Here is a 20,140-nt window from a genome sequence, read left to right on the forward strand (position 1 = left end):
ACTATATACTGTAATTACATATCATATGGAAAGCATATTTATATAATATTGTATTACGTATTTTATAATATTTATATAATATTATAGAGAATGTTATGTAATACTATAGTATATGACACTACTAATTGTTATACTATTATAATATTACTTAATTATTGTAAACTATAACATGTATTGGTTACCATTATGTATTTTATTATTTCTAATAAGTGAATAATATTATAATATATTATACATTATTTTGTAAATATGAATATTATATAACAATAATAAATCAAATACTGATTATTACAAGAATATTTTAATATAATATATATTTATATCAATCACATATGGTTAAAGCATAGTTATTTTATATTATATAGATTTCCTATTATCAATTATATATTATAAAAAATCAATCCCATCAGTAATATATTATGACAATTCCACATAGTACATACCGATACTGAAGATATTGAAAAGAATAAAAAACTGCCAGAACCAGCCAGTATGATCAGTATGGCACTCTCTATATGGACCTGTAACCAGTATGTAATAGTACAAACTATTTTAGCATCCCAGCAACCCCATCTATGTCGGTTGCACATTGGAACGGTATTGTACTGATGATACCATTCCGTTCCAGCAGTTTTTTTCTTTTCATATTCATGGATGGGAATGCAAAAACCATTTCCAACAAACAGCCTTAGCAATTGCTCTTCTTGGCTTGATCTTAAACTGCACAATCAATAAAATGGATCTTGTCTAGAGTCACCTAAGCTTGAAAATCAACACAAAAACTAGAGCTAAGGTTCAGTTGAGGACTGATAATAAAATGTGCATGAAAACTTGACTTATAAAACCAAAGAAAACTTGACCTATAAAACCAATCCCTATTGATGAGCTGAGGCTTTCTGATTCAAATTAGCAATTTATTGAAAGAAATAAGACAATTTCTACAAAAATATTTAAAAAATATAAATATACAAAATAATTTCAAGCAAGCAGCTCTATTAAAAAGGGGAAATGATTAAAGCATGACATGCTTGCAATTAGTAGGCTGATAACCAACATATAGTTTAGAATGAAGCGATACTGAAGTCAAATACATGTCAATTACCTTGACAGTCTTTTAATATGATGGAGCTTGTTGACTCTGTAATCTTGCGTTCTAGGATAATCAGATCTCCATAGATTTCATGCTTGAAAGCATCTTCTCCTTGATTCTTGATTTCCACATGAACAGCTGCGTAACTGCAAAAGCTTGAGATAAATCAGATCACGCTTTGAACAGGCTTCAGTTTGACCAACTAAATTCCAAATTGAGCTATGCGAACACCTCACACAACACAGGAAAATAACAATATCAAATTAACAATAAGAAGCATGAAAAACGCATCCGACTAGTGCGTATCATCCACAAAAAAAGATTATTTTAACCAGATGTTTGAAACATAACCAAGATAATTTTTAAGGACCACGAGCTCCAAGCAGTGCAAAAGGCCATTCATCCATATGGATTGTGATAAATGATCATGTCTTGCATTATTCCCAAACATAAGGAAAAACAATTGATATTTGACTCTCAAATATTATAATAGATGACTAAACATCATCATTTTCTAAATTATATGATACAAGAAATTATAACAAAATTCTTTCACCATGCTAATTTATTTTCCAAGGCAAAAAAGCAAGTCCTTCAAGCCCCAAAATGACTTACATGCAACAATTAAGCATAGATGTAACAAAACTTTTCCAAGACATATGCTTCTAATCAAGTTGACAAAGAAAGCAGTTACATTCAGCCATGATAACAATTAGCACTCTAAATCCCATGTGATGGGGTCGTCCCGCTTTTCCATGGAATGTGCCATTGTCCAACCCCATTCCCAAAACTTGGGACGAGGGATGTCCCAGGACACACTAATCAGGGTGCTAAGGTGATGGTAGTATGGTCACATCTAAATACCTGGGAAGGTAGCCCATTCCGGCATCCTATGGGATGTCCCACAAGGATTTGAAACCATGACAAAAATTCCTTTCCTTCTTTCAAAGTTAAAAACTTTTTTGTTAATTAAAAAACTAAACTAACTAAATTTTATGTTTTCTATTATTTTGGAGAATCCCACAGACCTGCCCCTTCTTCCAACAGTACAACCAAAAGCAATCTGCATACATACCACAAATATATCAATATAGGATCAGTTGGTCTCCCTCCAGCCTAAAAGCTTAAACTCCATGATAAAATAATGTCTCATTAGCCCCTTGTTTAATTTGCTAAATAGAACCTCCTAACCAATTACTCTCATACATCCATCCTTCTCCCTCATATCTATGTTTTTGAATGTAATAATAATTCTAGTAAATGACAACTTATTTCAGGTTAGGGCTTCGTGACTTACCCTTAGGTTATTTCCATGTACAAGGATCCCTAGATGCATACCCTATAATTGCATGATCTAAGATTAAACTAGGTGAAGAATAGAGAAAAAAAACAATTCTTGCTAATTGGTTTTTGAAAATTCAACATAAACATCTGACTTGCCTAACTATTTCCATGTCCAAGGACCCTAGATACATGCCCTCTAATTGCATGATCCATGCTCCAACTTTAAGAACAGTAGAGAAGAAAACAATTCTTGCTAACTAGTCGTCCAAAATTGCAGTTCGGTCTAAAATCTCAAGTTGACCCAAATAAATGAGCCAAGTCTTGTAGGTTAAAATTTAGCTTAAGTCAATAAAGATAAGGAAACTGGAAGCCATATGAACTAATGAAATCCAATCCATAAGGGTATTGGTAATGCTTGACTGAACAAAAGATATTCCACCCAGATAGATAACCAATAGTCCATGTTGACATTCAAATCAATTAGAACTTATCAACATCCAGTGTACATGACAACAACGACGACGACGACTCAAACAAGTAGAACTTAGAGCAGACTCAACAGTAGTAATAACATTCATTATCTAGGTGGTTATCTTTGGTTCTGAGCTTTCCATCATTAAATATACTCGATTAAGTCCGCTATCACTATTCCAATTCAAAGGAATTGCAAAAAATAATGTTGATTAAAAAAAAAAGGAAAGAAAAAAGATGAAAAAGAAAAAAGAAAAAGAAAGAAAATTCGATAAAAAAACCTAGAAATTAAACCGTCAAAAGTAAAATAAAGAATGAAGAGACCAATAATACCTGCAGCCAGTCTTTATGAAATCTTTCAAAGTGGCTGCCCTCTGGGTGCCTTTTGCTCGGCAACCAAAAGCAACACAGAGCGCCGTTAATATTGCACTTTTTCCACCTGTATAGAGATGGAAAAACCAAGACAAAATAAAGATTGGTAACAGAAAACGAGAAAGAAAGCTATTTTTCCCAACAAATATTGGCATCCAGCCACAGAGAAAACAGTTAGTATTACCCTTTCCTACGGGATCGGAAATACCTAACGCAAAAAACTTTGATACTCAGAAACAAGGAAGCAGACTTTTTTTTTCATACCAATATATATTGGCATCCAAACGCCAAGAGCTAGTATTGCATTTTTTTCGACAAAGAAAGAGATGAGCAATCCTAGATGCAAATCAATTGGTAACAAGAAACACGAAGGGATCCTCCTTTTCCCCCAGAAATATTGGCATCCAAGTATCATAAAGAATGGCATTAGTATTCCACTTTTTTTACCACTATATGGATGGAAAATACCAGACATAAATAGAGATTTCAGTAACAAGAAATAGAAAAATAGGCTTTTTTCCAAGATCTAGGAATCCAAACGCCACACAGTGCCGTCAGTATTACACCTTTTCAACCTATAAAAGGGTGGGGAAAAAAAAAGAGAGGCATGAATTCCAGATTTTGATTAAGAAACAAGGGGAAAAAAATTTCCTTTTCCAAGAAAGATCAGCAGCCTAAATCCACATGGATTGCCACTAGTAATGCACTTTTTTCACGTATAAAGATATGAAAACCCTAGAAATAGAACAATTGCGAACAAGAAACAAAAAGGAGGCTTTTTATTTCAAGAAATCGACAAGAGAGGATCGTGGAGGGCTCATACTTCCGTTCTGGCCGGTGATGAAGTTGACCCAGTCCCCCAACTCGATATGGAGGCTACTATGGCACATGAAATTCTCGAGGCAGATTCTTGAGATGATCCCCGCCCCCGATCTGGCGGGGTTCCCGCGAGGCTCCGCGAAAACCCTAGAATCCCCCATGGGGGTTTCCACCAGCTCTGAGGGGAGGATCGAGATTGCCTGCGGGACAGGAAAGAGAGAAGGGATTGAACGGGAGGGAGGGAAGGAGGCGGCAGGGGGGAGTTGGGGAGGAGGGGCCGAAAAGAGAACTGGAAGCGCGCCAAAAGGTCTCGCAGGGGGCCTAATGGGGTTTTTGTTTTCTTCCTGCCAGAGCAATATATAGGGGTAACCTGGTCCCGTAACCATCAGGGAACTAACCTGCACCGTAGCAACTAGCAGACGACTGACCGAGACTAGGAAGAGTCGGAACGGGTTGTATCATTTGCTGGAATGAAGGATTTTCCTTCCTTTGCGCTAAATCACCGTCCAATCATCCACTGCTCGCTTTGAGAGCAATGCATCCGGGATTCCGGATGGACGATGATTTCTGAGAGCTTTGAGAGATGTGCAGTGAGTGACCCAACGGTGGAATCCATATTTGCGCGGAAGATACAATCCATGTGCATGAAGCGTGTTGGGGATACCCACCGATCGACCGACTAACGGTCCGACCGACCGACTAACGGCCCGACCGACCGACAGTCCGACCGACAAACTGGCAGCCCGACCGACTGACGGCCCGACCGACTGGCGGCCCGACCGACCGACTGGCGGCCCGACCGACTGGCGGCCCGACCGACTCCGACAGACGACTCCGACTGGCCGATGGACCGACCGATCGTCGATCGGGGCGACCGACTGACGGATGCCATCAGCGGCTGACAACCGGCCGTTCAACGGTCCATCGCCGACTGGGGATATGTCGGGCGTATCCATCCCGACCGACTGAACCCAGAGGTCTGATGGCCGACTCACATGAAACTCGCCGACCGACGGAGGGGCCCGACGCCACTCAGCTGGCTACCGACCTAGGGTCGGTCGACTCCTCCGATCGCCGTACAGCCGTCAGACCTTGTCAGCTCTGACACGGACATGCGGCGCGGTTACCTAGGGGCATTGTCCCGCCGAGGGCATTGTCAACCCTGGTGATTGGACAGCCAAACGGCGACATGACATTTTCACGGCGACTCTGACAGTCCACAGTGAGTTGACAGTTCCTCACTTGTCCGCGCCATTAATAACGGCGCCATACCGTGTTCCACTATATAAACCGGAGAAGGCAACAGTGCAAAGGATCGATCCGCTCCGTCTCTCCCAGAAACGCAGGCTCGCCCCTCTCCCTCTCTCTCTCTCTCTCGATTGAGCTTTCTGTCTACATTTCACTGTTGCCCAGTCACCTCTCTGACTTGACCGTCGGAGGGTCCCCGCCGGAGCCGCCTCCGGTCAGTGCGGACTTCCTTTTGCAGGTGCACGCTCACCCCACCGACGATCGGGCGACGAGGCGATTGACCGCAACAGATTGGCGCGCCAGGTAGGGGACAGCATGACAAAGACAAGAGCTCAACGATCGAGAGTCACTGGGTCGGCCAGGAGCTCTTCCCGCCGAGAAGAGGCCTCCCCGATCCCACCGACGGCGGAGCCTAGCTCTCCGCGCCCTGCAGTGACCACGGAGGCCCAGATTGCGGCCATCGTACGGCAGATGACCGTACTGACCGACGCAGTCAAGAGCCTCCAGCAACAACCGACGGCCCGACCTATGCCCTCCAGGAGCAGCCGCCGACGACCGCGCCGATCCCTGTCGCCTCCGTGCGAGCGCCCCCAACAGCGCTCCCATGGGGAAGAGGAGGGACGACCATGGCGCGATGACCGACGGTCCCAGCGGCCCTCTCCTTCTTCGTTAGAACGGGCAAGGAAGGAGAAACGGCCGCGCACACCGTCGGCCTCCCTTTCAGAATCTTCCGGAGACTCCACTCCTGGGGTCTCCCAGCATCGACGAGCGGATGACTACGAGCGACGGTTCGAGGAAATCGACCGCCGACTCGCCCAGCTGCAGACGGACGGCCAGAAGTCTTCCAACGACGTCGACTTCCAGACCGTCCAACCTCTCTCCCGACTGGTCCTCGACGAACCGATTCCCAGTCGGTTCAAGATGCCGCACGTGGAGCCATACGACGGCTCCACCGACCCAGTCGACCACCTCGAGAGCTATAAAGCTCTCATGACGATCCATGGGGCAACCGACGCTCTTTTTTGCATCGGCTTCCCCGCCACGCTCCGCAAGGCTGCCAAGGCTTGGTACTCCGGTCTCCGATCGGGTAGTATCCATTCCTTCGGGCAGCTCGAGCACTCGTTCGTGGCCCATTTCAGTACCAGCCGAAAGCCGCCGCGAATGTCGGACAGCCTTTTCACCCTCAAGCTGGGGGAAAACGAGACGCTCCGACACTTCATGGCGCGATTCAATGCGACCACGCTCGAGGTCCGGGACCTTAACGAAGACATGGCTGTCTCAGCCATGAAGCGGGACCTGAGGGCGTCCCGATTCACTTATTCTCTGGACAAGACCCTCCCCCAGACTTACGCCGAGCTACTAGAGCGCGCGTACAAGTATATGCGCGCGGACGAAGGAGCGTCTGACCGACGCTTGGCAGAGCCCAGAGGCCCGAAAGAGAAGTGGAGGAAAGGTCGGGAGCCCGCCGAACCAAGCAGGCCCCCGACCGATAGTCGGGTCTCACCGCCCCGACGAATCCAAAAGCCGCCCCGGCAGCAGACTCCGAGGCCGGTACGCCCCAGGTACGACTCCTACACTCCTCTCTCCGCTCCCCGTGCGCAGATCCTGATGGAGATCGAGGGAGAGGAATACCTGCGACGGCCTCCGCCTCTAAAGGCAAAGGGCCTCGACCGTCGAAAGTACTGCCGGTTCCATCGAAGTCACGGCCACGACACCGAGCGGTGCATCCAGTTGAAGGATGAGATTGAAAACCTCATCCGTCGGGGGTACCTCGGCAAATTCCGGAAGGGTCCGTCGACCCAACCGATCGTCGATTGACGCCCCCAGCCGACTGAAGAGGCGGCGACCAACCAGCCGACGGTCGGAGTCATCAACATGATCTCCAAGCGGCTGGGCCCGGGGACGTCTGCAGGAGGGGAGCCGACGAAAAGGCCACGTCCGGACGACGTAATCACCTTCACAGAAGACGACGTTCAGGGCATCCAAACTCCCCACGACGACGCTATTGTTGTGTCGGCGACAATAGCCAATTATGATGTAAAACGAATTTTTGTTGATAATGGAAGTTCGACAAATATTTTATTTTACTCGACCTTCTCCCGAATGCGACTGTCAACTGACCGACTCAAGAGGGTCTCCATGCCCTTGATCGGCTTTGCCGGAGACGTCGTCACGACAGAAGGAGAAATCACCCTGCCCGTAACAGTCGGCACCGAACCACGGCAAAGCACGGTCTCCCTCACTTTCGCGGTCGTCCAAGTTCCTTCGGCTTACAACGCCATACTTGGACGACCCGGATTGAACGCCCTTAAAGCGATCGTCTCGACGTACCATCTCCTTGTTCGGTTCCCGACCAAAAACGAAATCAGGGAGATGCGCGGAGATCAACAGCTCGCCCGACGATGCTTCCAAATCTCCGCTCAAAGCGACGAGTCAAAGGGTTCTCTGACGATCGACAAGCTGGACCAACGGGAGGAGGAAGAACGGGGTTCGCCGGCCGAGCAGCTCGAGGCGATCCCGATAGGAGAAAATCCCGACAGGAAAGTTTGGGTCGGGTCTCAATTGCCCGACACCGAACGACGCCGACTGACGGAGCTGCTGACGGCCAACGCCGACATATTTGCTTGGTCGGCAGCAGATATGTTGGACATCCCTCCAGAAACAATAACTCACCGACTCAACATCGACCCGACGATGAAGCCGGTGAGGCAGAAGAAAAGGTCCTTCGTCCCAGAGAGGCAGAGGGCCATCGACGAAGAAGTGGACAAGCTGCTCGAAGCAGGCTTCATTCGGAAATCCACGTATCCCGATTGGCTCGCCAATGTTGTCATGGTCAAGAAAGCCAACGGGAAGTGGAGGATCTGCATCGACTATACCGACCTCAACAGAGCCTGCCCAAAAGATAGCTTCCCACTTCCGAAGATCGACCAACTGGTGGATGCGACGTCCGGATTTCGACTGCTCAACTTCATGGACGCCTTCGTCGGGTACAACCAGATCCGGATGGTGCCTGAAGACGAGGAGCACACCACGTTCGTGACTCCCAAGGGCCTCTACTGTTATCGGGTGATGCCCTTCGGACTGAAGAACGCCGGCGCCACCTACCAGCGACTCGTCAATAAGGTCTTCAAAGACCAGATCGGGCGCAACATGGAGGTGTACGTGGACGACATGCTGGTGAAAAGCGCGCAGATCCCGGACCACGTTCAGGATCTCGAGGAGACCTTTCGCACCCTTCGACGACACCGAATGAAGCTCAACCCGACCAAATGTGCTTTCGGGGTGACCTCAGGGAAGTTCCTCGGATTCTTCGTTTCTCAGAGAGGGATCGAGGCCAACCCTGAAAAAATAAAGGCAATCCTCGACATGCGTCATCCGAACACCAAGAAGGAGGTCCAACAGCTGAACGGAAGAATCATCGCTCTTAGCCGATTCATTTTCCGATCAGCTGAAAGGTGCCTCCCGTTCTTTAAGATTCTGCATCAAGCGAACGGTTTCTCTTGGTCGGATGAGTGTGAACAGACCTTCGAAGACCTGAAAAGGTACTTGGCTTCCCCGCCGCTGCTCGTAAAGCCACAGGTCAAGGAGACCTTGTATCTCTACTTGGCCACGTCTTCCGAGGCGATCAGTTCGATGCTCGTTCGGGAAAATGAGTGCCGAACTCATCAGCCCATCTACTATACCAGCAAAGTGCTCCACGGCGCCGAAGCCAGATATTCAGAGATGGAAAAGATGATTTTCGCCCTGACCGTCTCCGCGCAACGACTTCGACCATACTTCCAGGCCCACGCCATAGTGGTGCTCACCAACCAGCCCCTGAGGGCAATTTTGCACCGACCGGACACGTCCGGATGACTGGCCAAGTGGGCGATGAAGCTCAGCGAGTTCGACATTCAGTACCGACCAAGGCCTGCCTTGAAGGCCCAGGTCTTGGCCGACTTCATCGCCGAATGCCCGACGACCGACCAAGGGTCGGGAGCTGAAGACCCGGGATGAGATGCGGTCTCTGAGCCAAACCCGATCTCCACCTGGGTACTCCACATCGACGGAGCCTCGAATGCTCAGGGAAGCGGGGCCGGGCTCCTGCTCACGAATTCGGATGGGGTGGTCACCGAGTACGCCCTCCGGTTCGACTTCAAGGCCTCCAATAATCAAGCCGAATACGAGGCACTCCTCGCTGGCTTGAGGATGGCGAAGGAGCTGGGCATCGACAGCCTCCGGACATTCTCCGACTCTTAGCTGATCGTGGGGCAGGTCAAGGGCGACTTCGAGGCGCGAGATCCGACCATGATCAAGTACCTTCAGAAAGTGAAGGACCTCGTGGCACGCCTCGAGTATTTCGAGATCTCCCACATCTCCAGGTCGGAGAACGCCCGTGCCGACGGACTCTCCAGATTGGCGACGTCGGCCTACGACTCTTTGTGTCGGACATTCATCGAAAACCTCCAGCAGCCGAGCATCGATCGGGTCGAAGAAGTGCAGCAGCTAACGTCCGAACCAAGTTGGATGGATCCGATCGTCCGGTACCTGACCGACGGGATCAGTCCTGAAGATCCCACGGAGGCCAAGCGACTCCGATGGTCGGCCTCGCAATATGTGATCATGGACGACCGACTCTACAAAAGGTCGTTTTCCCTCCCTTTGCTCAGGTGTTTGGGACCGACCGACGCCGACTACGCTCTCCGAGAGGTTCACAAAGGAATTTGCGGGAACCACTTGGGGGGCAAGTCCCTAGCCTTCAAGGTCCTGCGACAAGGCTACTACTGGCCGACCATGAAGAAGGATGCGGCAGAGTTAGTCCGGAGGTGCGAGCCATGCCAAAAGTATGCCAATATTCAACACCAACTGGCCAGCCAAATCGCTCCCATTGTCGCTCCGTGGCCCTTCGCCCAGTGGGGAGTCGACATTCTCGGCCCTTTCCCGCCAGCGTCGGGCCAGAGGAAGTTCATCGTTGTCGCCATCGACTACTTCACGAAGTGGATCGAGGCCGAGCCTTTGGTGCAGATCACCGAGCGGAAGATGGAGGACTTCATTCAAAAGTCCATCATCTTCAGGTTCGGATTGCCGCACACCATCATCACCGACAACGGACGGCAATTCGACAACCAAGACTTCAGAGACTTCTGCGCCAGGTTCCACATCCGGCACCGATTGACTTCGGTCGGGCATCCTCAGTCCAACGGCGAGGTCGAGGTGACCAACCGAACCTTGCTCCACGGACTCAAGACCCGACTGAATGAAGCCAAAGGTCTCTGGGTCGACGAGCTGGGCTCCGTTCTGTGGGCTTACCGAATGACCCCCCATGTCCCGACCGGGGAGTCGCCGTTCAGCCTAGCCTACGGGACAGAGGCGATGATCCCGCTCAAGATTGGCCTACCATCTTCGAGGGTCGAGCCGGTACCAAGAGCCGGACAACTCCGAGAGTCGGAGGGCCGACCTGGACCTCCTCTCCGAACTACGAGATGAGGCTCAAATCCGAATGGCTTCATACCGACAGAGGGTCGCCCGGTATTACAACGCCAAGGTCAGACCAAAGCTCTTCAGGCCTGGTGACTTGGTCTTGAGGAAGGCGGAAGTCTCGAAGCCCTTGGACCAAGGGAAGCTGGCTCCCAACTGGGAAGGACCCTACAAGGTTGCAGACACCTTCGGGCCGAGAGCCTATCGGCTGGAGACCCTTGAGGGGAAGCCCATTCCCCGGACTTGGAACGCCGACAACTTGAAGCTGTATTACCAGTGAATTCTGTAATTCAATAGTCGGAATACAAGTTCAGTTTGAAAGTTCGGAGTCTTAACTCTTCGACTAGTGATCGGTGCTCAGCCCCAACGTATCGATGTGGACCTAGCATCCACCTAAAGTCGACACTCCTACGACAGTCGGCGACACATCGGACCCTTACGAGGACCGATGCATCTACAATGACGGGAGTTGACACTCCTTCGATGATGCATCGGACCCTCACAAGGGCCGACGGACTCTTATCAACGGGAGTTGCACTCCTTCGACTTTTGGCAACACATCCGCCCTTGACAAAGGCCGATGCATCTGTTGCGATGGGAGTTCATACTCCTTCTACGGTCGAATTTTTGGGCCGAACCATCGGCCGACAGGTCGATCGGGCCCCGACCAAAGAGAGGCTAAAAGCCCACGCGACTGTTGTCGCGACTTCCGACCAGGCTACGGCCGGTTGAGGGATATTCGGCTTACCACCGTCTATCACACGACGCGACCTCAGTCGCATCCACGACTTGTCGACCGACCTACGGCCGACTGAACGACATTCGGCTTGCTACCGTATGTCGGAAGACACAGAGCCCGACGCAAGAGCATGGGGACTCGACTTACTATCGTTTCTCCGACACTGCACCGGACGACGGCCGACTAAACGCATCTATGGAAGCCCGACTACCGAACCTTTACCAGGTTCGGTCGGCTCCCGACTCAACAGATGCACCCGACTGATGATTTCGGCTATCGAAAGCCGACCTCAAGTCGGAACGTACTCTACTTTCAGGGCTGCACAAGTTGTTGAAGTCCTACCGACTTACGTGAGTTGGCGACTTACTTAAGTTAGCGACTAATGTTCGACATCGCAGAAGTGTTCGGCATTACAAACAAAAGCAGAAAGGAAGAAGTTTCATTCATTGCTGAAAGGAAATTACAAAGTCGGGTCGAAGTCCGATTACATATGTTTTTTCAGAAAACAAAAAAAAGTAAAGGTAATCGGCAGTGCCCGATCATCTGTCCTAGTCGATCTCTTCGACCGACGGAGGATCGGGGATGATCGGCGTCTCGGCCAAAAGCGACGCTGGGTCGGCTGCCAAGGGAGGGGCTTCAGTCGGGAAGGGGACTTCGATCGGCACCTGCTTCGGGATGGCTTCCTCCACCACGACGACGCCTCCCGATGGCTGGTCGGCCATCTCCTCGGTTCCTTCCCCTTCGACTCCTTCCTCCTCGCCTAACGGCGGGACGACGCGGCTGACGTCCAGCTCCGGGTACAAGGCGTGGACGGCGTCCCGATCGTCTTCGAACCCGACCCGATATGAGGCGAAGCCCGACTCGAGCATCTCCTCCCGGTATTGATCGGAGGCCCGAAAGTCCTCCACCGCCCGATCGGCCGACTCTTTCGCCGACCTTGCCTCGTCCTCTGCACGGGCGAGTGACTCCCTCGCCGACTCCGCTTCGACCCTCGCCATTTCGGCGTCGATCTGGGCGATGGAGAGCTCCTCTTCGACTTCAGCGAGCTTCTCCAGGCTGACCCGAAGTTGCTCGCGTTCCCCTTGGAGTTCAGCAGTGGCGCCGTCTCGTTCGCGTCGAAGACGACGCACGGCCCGACCCTTGTGCCTGGCCTCCTTCTTGGCCGACCGAAGTTCAGACCCAAGCCGGGAGACCTCGTCAACTAACTTGGCCTCCCGGTCGGTCGATTGTTGAAGTTGGTCGGCCAACATTGCCCTCTCAGCTTCGGCCGCTGCCGACCTCTCCTTGAAGGCTGCCCGGACGTTGCCGAACCTTCGATACCCGGCCTCCAGTTCGGACATCGTGAGGATCAGCTGCCGATGGAAAAAGCTTCGTCAGAATCGCATAACAAGGAAAATTTTCTAAGGGAAAGAAGAAGTGATGCGAAGCTTACCTCAACCATCGTCGGGTAGAACCGAGACAGCATCTCGATCACCTGCCGAGATCGCAGCGACTCTACGTCGGCTGGGAGGAGGATCCCTTGGCACAACCTCCTCGCAAGGTTGTGGTCGGCCAATGCCGACGCACCCTCGGGGTAGTATGCGCTGGGAGGCACTGAGCGGCTCCCCGACCTATCCTCCTCCGCGGGCTCCATCGGGGCTTTCCCCCGATCAGCTGCCCCGACCGACGGGACCGGCAGCGAGGGGACGCTGGAGTTTGATCCGGTGCCCCCCGTTGCGCCGACGGACGCCGCCGGACGATGTTCGGTTTCCCGAACGTCATCCGGCTCCACCCGCACCGGCGAAGCCGCCGATGTTCCCTCGACCGCCTCCTCAGTCGGTCTTTCCTCTGTGTGGACCGTCGGAGCCGCGAGGGCTATTACCGGCTCCGACTGGTCGGTCGCCGATGCCTCGACGGTCGGCGGAGCTGGAGCTGGTTTCTTTGGAGGGCGTGAAGGGCCGGCCCCCGACGCTGGCCTCTTCCTCGTCGCAAACCGCCGAATCTCGGTGTCAGTCGGCCGCATCCTTGGTGGAGTCCCTGCAATACCGACAAAAATGTTAAAGACCGGACCAAGAGCCGAACAAAAAGAAAAGCCAGGGGATCGGGCGATACCTATTCGGGGGACCAGACTCAAGCCGGCATCATAGAGAGCTTGTTCGGTAACAAGCTCCCTCTGCTTCGGGACCGACATATCTTTCAGTCGGTGGAAGTCCTCCCGGTCGTCCGCCTCCACCCGACTGTTGTCGTTGGCCTCGGTTCGGGGCACACCCCAGCGGGAAGGAAAGCCCCAAGGAGAAGAGGAGGAAATAAAGAAAAATTGGTTCTTCCACCCATGAATGGATGATGGAAGACCGGTGATGAAGGCAAGACCCTTCCGGGGGTTGAAGAGCCACCACCCTCGGGCTTTAGGGTGGGGTCGGAGCACAAAGAATGTCCGGAAGAGTGAAATGCGGGGGTTGGTCGGCAAGAGCTGACACAACAGCGCGAAGGAAATGATTAAACGAACAGAGTTCGACGCCAGTTGCGCCGGACAGAGTCCGTAATAATCTAGTAGATTCCGGACGAACTCCGGAATCGGAAGCCGAAGACCCGCGCGAAGGTCTTCAACGTATAGCGCCAGATCGCCAGGCGGAGGGCTGTTGACCCGACCGCCGGCCCCTGGAGCGGAGAGCCGAAACTGCTCCGGGATGCGATATTGCTCCCGAAGCCGATCGACATTCGGCCCCGAAAGCGAGGAGGCCTCGTCTTCCGGAGCCGATCGGGAGTCGTCGGTCGGATTCTCCGACCGAGCTCCCTGAGTCAGATTCCTAGTCATTATGCCGGAACCGAATGAAGAAGAAAGAGAAGAAAGAGAAGAAGAAGAAGAAGAGGAAGTCGGGACCACGAACCAGATGGATCCCTCCGGAAGCAAGAGAGCTCTGCCCGCGATGATTGAGAAATCGCCCGGACAGAGTTTCCCCAGCGAAATGGCAAATGTGGGTCATGGGTCCGGGAGGTCCTATATATATAGGGCCGACCGACGGCCGAGATGCTTCCGCGCCGACCGAAGACCCGCAGATGCGCGACGCGTGGCGCCCGTCGGTTGGCGGAAGATTCGGCGTGCCCCGTCCCGGGACGGCCGCACCGCCCACATTAAATGCCGGAGGCGCCGGCCAACTACCCTCGACACGCGGCACGCGGGGCGCGGCTCCGCATTCATGCGCCCGCGCCGATTCGCATTCCCGATGCGACGCCTGACAGCGGCCCACTCCCCCACGATCGGCGTCGAATATCCGATCGTCTGACGTCGTATCGTCCGGCGCCCGATCTTCTGACACCGACGTAACGTCTGACGACGACAAGACGTGGCGTCTGACACCTGATGCCGACGTGACTTCTGACATCGACTAGACGTCCTGATCGCTTGGCATTTATAAGGCGTCTGACATCGGATCAGCCGGCGGTACGGTCGGATCCACGCATGCGACAAATCCACTCCCAATCGTCTGGGATTGCTGCCCGAATGAAAGCATCGGCCAGCTCACCACCCGACTTAGGAGTGGAGGGGGGCAACTGTTGGGGATACCCACCGACCGACCGACTAACGGTCCGACCGACCGACTAACGGCCCGACCGACCGGCGGCCCGACCGACCAACTGGCGGCCCGACCGACTGACGGCCCGACCGACTGGCAGCCCGACCGACCAACTGGCGGCCCGACCGACTGACGGCCCGACCGACTGGCGGCCCGACCGACTCCGACAGATGACTCCGACTGGCCGATGGACCGACCGATCGTCGGTCGGGGCGGCCGACTGACGGATGCCATCAGCAGCTGACAACCGGCCGTTCAACGGTCCATCGCCGACTGGGGATATGTCGGGCGTATCCATCCCGACCGACTGAACTCAGAGGTCTGATGGCCGACTCACATGAAACTCGCCGACCGACGGAGGGGTCCGATGCCACTCAGCTGGCTACCGACCTAGGGTCGGTCGACTCCTCCGATCGCCGTACAGCCGCCAGACCTTGTCAGCTCTGACACGGACATGCGGCGCGGTTACCTAGGGGCATTGTCCCGCCGAGGGCATTGTCAACCCTGGTGATTGGACAGTCAAACGGCGACATGACATTTTCACGGCGACTCTGACAGTCCACAGTGAGTTGACAGTTCCTCACTTGTCCGCGCCATTAATAACGGCGCCATACCGTGTTCCACTATATAAATCGGGGAAGGCAACAGTGCAAAGGATCGATTCGTTCTGTCTCTCCCAGAAACGCAGGCTTGCCCCTCTCCCTCTCTCTCTCTCGATTGAGCTTTCTGTCTATATTTCACTGTTGCTCAGTCACCTCTCTGACTTGATCGTCGGAGGGTCCCCGCCGGAGCCGCCTCCGGTCAGTACGGACTTCCTTTTGCAGGTGCACGCTCACCCCATCGGCGATCGGGCGACGAGGTGATTGGCCGCAACAAAGCGTAAATTTTTCAGAGAGAGTGAGGGGAAGGAGGTGGACCGGGGGGCAAGATGATAGCGAAGGATTAATGGTTAAGACTGGTCGAATGACCGATAGTGATTATTACAATTCCATTGAGATGGCTAAATAAGTTTCGCTCCTCTACTTCTCTTGTCCACGTCATGAAGATGAGAAAATTGAAGTGATACTCTCCCCACGTATAATATAAAAGCCTGTGACTGTGGCCATTTGAAGTGTTATTCTTTTTCATTTTTTATGATTTTAATGAAAAGAAATAGGACATGGACATCATTAATATCTTCTTTTGCTGGAAAATGCTCGTGCACCCAGTGCCCCATGTGTTTATGTGGCCACATTTTTCTTTTTTTTGGTAGAACTGGCCACATATAATTTTAGTGAATGAGTTACCGCTCTTTGAAATTGTATATCAAACTAACATAATATCCTCTATTTGCATGTCCCTTTTTTAATCCCATGTTATTTCTCTTGTTTTTGGTAAGAATCCCATGTTATTTCTTTTATCGATAGAATAATGGAAATACCTTGCCTTTGAACGTGTCATAAGCCCAATAATGTGGTACACAGAGGAGAAGAAATTAGACCGAAGATCTAATTTTTTCATGGCACCCTTCTCCACCAGCCACCCTCCTCTCCCTCATTTATGCCTTCTTTCCCTTTCCTTCACACCATTTCTTGTTCTTCTTCACCCCACAAAGTTCCTTCCTGGGCTACCAGCGCCATCATGCTTCTCTCTAATATGCTCCAATCTCTTCCTCTGATTGGATAGAGTATGGACAATTGTTTCCAACTATGATGCCGTTTTAGATCTCTAGTTTTCCACAAACTCTTCTGCACTGCCCACCGTATCGTTGCCTCTACCTTCTTGGTCCCTACTCCTTCTATTCCCTCTCTCTTTCCTTCATTTCCATCCTCCCTTTAAATCTAACTAGATCGTTGTCTTATCACAAAGTCCATTACAGTGGCCACTTATTCTATCTCAATCTCACCTAAAACATCGCCAAAGCCTTAGCTGCCCTGGATCAGGACCCTTTAAGGTGAAATTGGGACCTCAAAGTCACCGAGCGTTCATTTCTTGAAAAGCAACGCATGAAATCTAAGTATGATGGGGCAAAGAAGACAAATTTTCCTCCTCCGTTATGAGATAACATGGCAGGCCAAATTGCCGCCCTGCCATATCAATGCTCAAGAGAAAGTCTCTGTGCATTGCATGCGGTGCAATAGGAGCATATCATCTAATAATAATGGAGCACATAGTATATTTAAATGGAACAGACATTTAATGTCACTCAGTTTTTTTTTCTAATTTTCAGTGACAAAAATTATCTTTTTTTCGTAAAATAAAGAAAGAATAATATTATTACTTACTTATGCCTTGTATGATTTTTCATGAATATATATAATGTTCTAAACTATATATATGGCTTTTAATGTCTTTATGATATCCTGAACAATATATATGGCTTTTTATAAATATATATGACATCCCAAACAATATATATGACTTTTTATGAATATATATGACGTTCTGAATAATATATATGGCTTTCTAACGTCTTATATGGTTTTCTGTGAATATATTTGATATCCTGAGTAATATATATGACTTACTGTGAATATATACGACATCCTGAACAATATATATGACTTACTATGAATATATATGATATCCTGAATAATATATATGACTTCTTGTGAATATATATGAAATATCATTTAGGATGCCATATATATTCATAAAAAATCATATAAGGCATTAGAAAGTCATATATATTGTTCAGAACATCAGATATATTCACATAAAATTATATATATTATTTAAAAAATATATATATATATTCACAAAAAGTCATATAAGACGTTAAGAAGCTATATATCTTGTGCAGAATATCATATAAATTCACAGAAAGTTATATATATTATTCAGGATATCATATATACTCACAGAAAATCATATAAGGCGTTAGAAAGCTATATATGTTGTTCAGAATGTCATATATATTCATAGAAAGTTATATATATTGTTGGGGATGTCATATATACTCATATGAAGTCATTTAGGGGATATTTGGTTGAGAGGAGTGAGGGTCTGGAATCAGAATCAGAATGGATAACTCTCATTCTAACAGTTTGGTTGGGAGGAGTCTCATTCCGATTTCGATTCCAAGGTAGAATGGGAATGGCTCAATCTATATAAAACTCAATCTCTACTCTTCTCTATGGATTCAAATTTTCATTCCAATTTCGATTCTGGTCACGAACTAAATGCTTCGGAGAATTTGGCCATTTCGATTTCAATTTCCATTTCCATTTCGGTTACGAACCAAACATCCCTTTAAAGTATTAGGAAGCCATATATATTATTCAGGATATCATAATAAAAAATCATATATATAGTTCAGGGAATCATATATATTCACAAAAAGTCATACAAGACATCAAGAAGTAATAATACTATTTTTTTATTTTATAAAAAAAATATTTTTATCATTGAAAATTAGAAAAAAAAAAAGCTGAGCGGTATTAAATATCCATCCTATCTAAATATGTTACGTACCTTAATATTATTGGATGGTGAGCAATTATTATACTGCACCATGTGCATAGAGAATTACTCCAATGCTCCAACTTGGTGTGGCTTAACAAGTATATGAGCATAGCATTCTTTCAAAAATAATACATATTTATTATCTCCAAAACTCAATAGTTTCCAAAATAAGCCACTTCCCATGACTTTATGGGTACTCAAAGTAAAATACTTTCCGATTCATATCATTTTGCAAGAAAAAGAAAGTGCAAATGTAAAAGTGAGATGCATATATGCATCCCATTATGTGCATGGCACCTGCCAAACACTAGTTGCACATAATCAATAAATTGTATATGAATATAATTTAAATTTATCCAGGATAACTTTATGGGTTCAAGGGATGCAACTTCTCAGAAAAAGAAAAAAATATATCCCAATCAACTAGACCGAGAAGCAAAATATGACCATCTCTTTGAAAAGTGAAAGCACGGTTTTCCAGACGTTAGATTTATTGCTCTCTTCAACCAATCCCAAGTGTAAATAATTTTTTAAAACCGTCTACAAGCTTTTCACAGACAATGGCGGACTCGGATTATATCTTTCATGCTAAAGGATGATTGACCTTCTTTAACAATCTCAATTGTCAGATTGTGCTTCGAACACCTTTTATGATATAAGTCTCATGATCTATACTGCAGATGGATGGAAGAGATTTATTATACTTTAAAAAATATATAAAGTGAGATCTAATGATCGATATAATGAAAGAAGGATAATTATTCTTTCACGTGAAAGATACAACTCGAATCCAACAATCACAATAGCATGTTAATAAGTTCTAAAGATGTAAAAATTTTATCTATTGCATTGTCCCTAAATGCATGATAAATTTCTTTGCCAAAAATGATATTCTAAAAATATTAAAATGTTTAATGTTGATTGACCCGGCCATCAGTTGATAACCATATAAATTTAATATGCTCCGATTAGTCTCTCATTCGTGATAAGTTCGGATTATATCTTTTGCATGAAAAAAATGATTGACCATTTTCCACGACCTTAACTATTGAATCATGTATTGCACAAATCTCAAAATATTTCGATTTCTCTTCCATCCATTTGCATATATCTTGAAGTGGTTATTATACCATTCAATGATTGACAACATAAAACAAAATGAATCATCCATCCTTATAAAAGATACAATTTGAATCTTATTCAAGCTAAATGAATCCGAAGGGTGCACTATTAAATAGTCACATTACTGCAACATGGGTTCGGGCTCGATCCTAAGTTTACTAGTCAGATTTGTAATCATCCGAATCATGCTTCTTCTTCTTCTTCTTCTTTTCTTTTCTTTTCTTTTCTTTTTTTTTTTTTTTTTTGGGGGGGGGGGGTGGTGGCTTGCAATGAGATCAAAAGGAAGAAACGTACGACTTTTGCTTGCAACGAAGTAGTATCTAAAGGAATTAGGTATCAAGGAAGATTACGAAAAACTTCTTCATCATAGTTCGACAAAAAACCTTTCAGAGACTATGTTGGCCAATAATGAGAGTTATCAACAGAAGATGAGCTTATAAGTAATATCTATGATAGGAGTAAAGTCATAACAAATCGCCACAAGACTTCATCATCAACTCAGCAAATGAAAGATGGCTCAGCCCCTCCGGCTGACTTCTA

General features: G+C 48.3%; 2 protein-coding genes across 3 annotated transcripts in view; one reads left to right on the forward strand and one right to left on the reverse strand.

Moving 5' to 3' along the window:
- The window catches only part of LOC105043644 (structural maintenance of chromosomes protein 6B), a 50,179-nt gene extending 45,855 nt beyond the window's left edge, over positions 1–4,324 (reverse strand). Inside the window, exons 1-3 of the mRNA XM_073255726.1 lie at positions 4,041–4,324; positions 3,179–3,284; positions 1,103–1,236 (exon numbers count right to left, since the gene is read on the reverse strand). Of these exons, the coding sequence (XP_073111827.1) occupies positions 1,103–1,236; positions 3,179–3,284; positions 4,041–4,197 (397 nt within the window). The 5' untranslated portion in view covers positions 4,198–4,324. The remainder of the gene's footprint in view (positions 1–1,102; positions 1,237–3,178; positions 3,285–4,040) is intronic.
- The window catches only part of LOC105043642 (uncharacterized), a 197,448-nt gene that overhangs the window by 168,004 nt on the left and 9,304 nt on the right, over positions 1–20,140 (forward strand). The gene's annotated exons all lie outside the window — the stretch shown is intronic.

This window comes from Elaeis guineensis, chromosome 4 (genome assembly GCF_000442705.2).
Source record: "Elaeis guineensis isolate ETL-2024a chromosome 4, EG11, whole genome shotgun sequence".
Classification (NCBI taxonomy): domain Eukaryota; kingdom Viridiplantae; phylum Streptophyta; class Magnoliopsida; order Arecales; family Arecaceae; genus Elaeis; species Elaeis guineensis.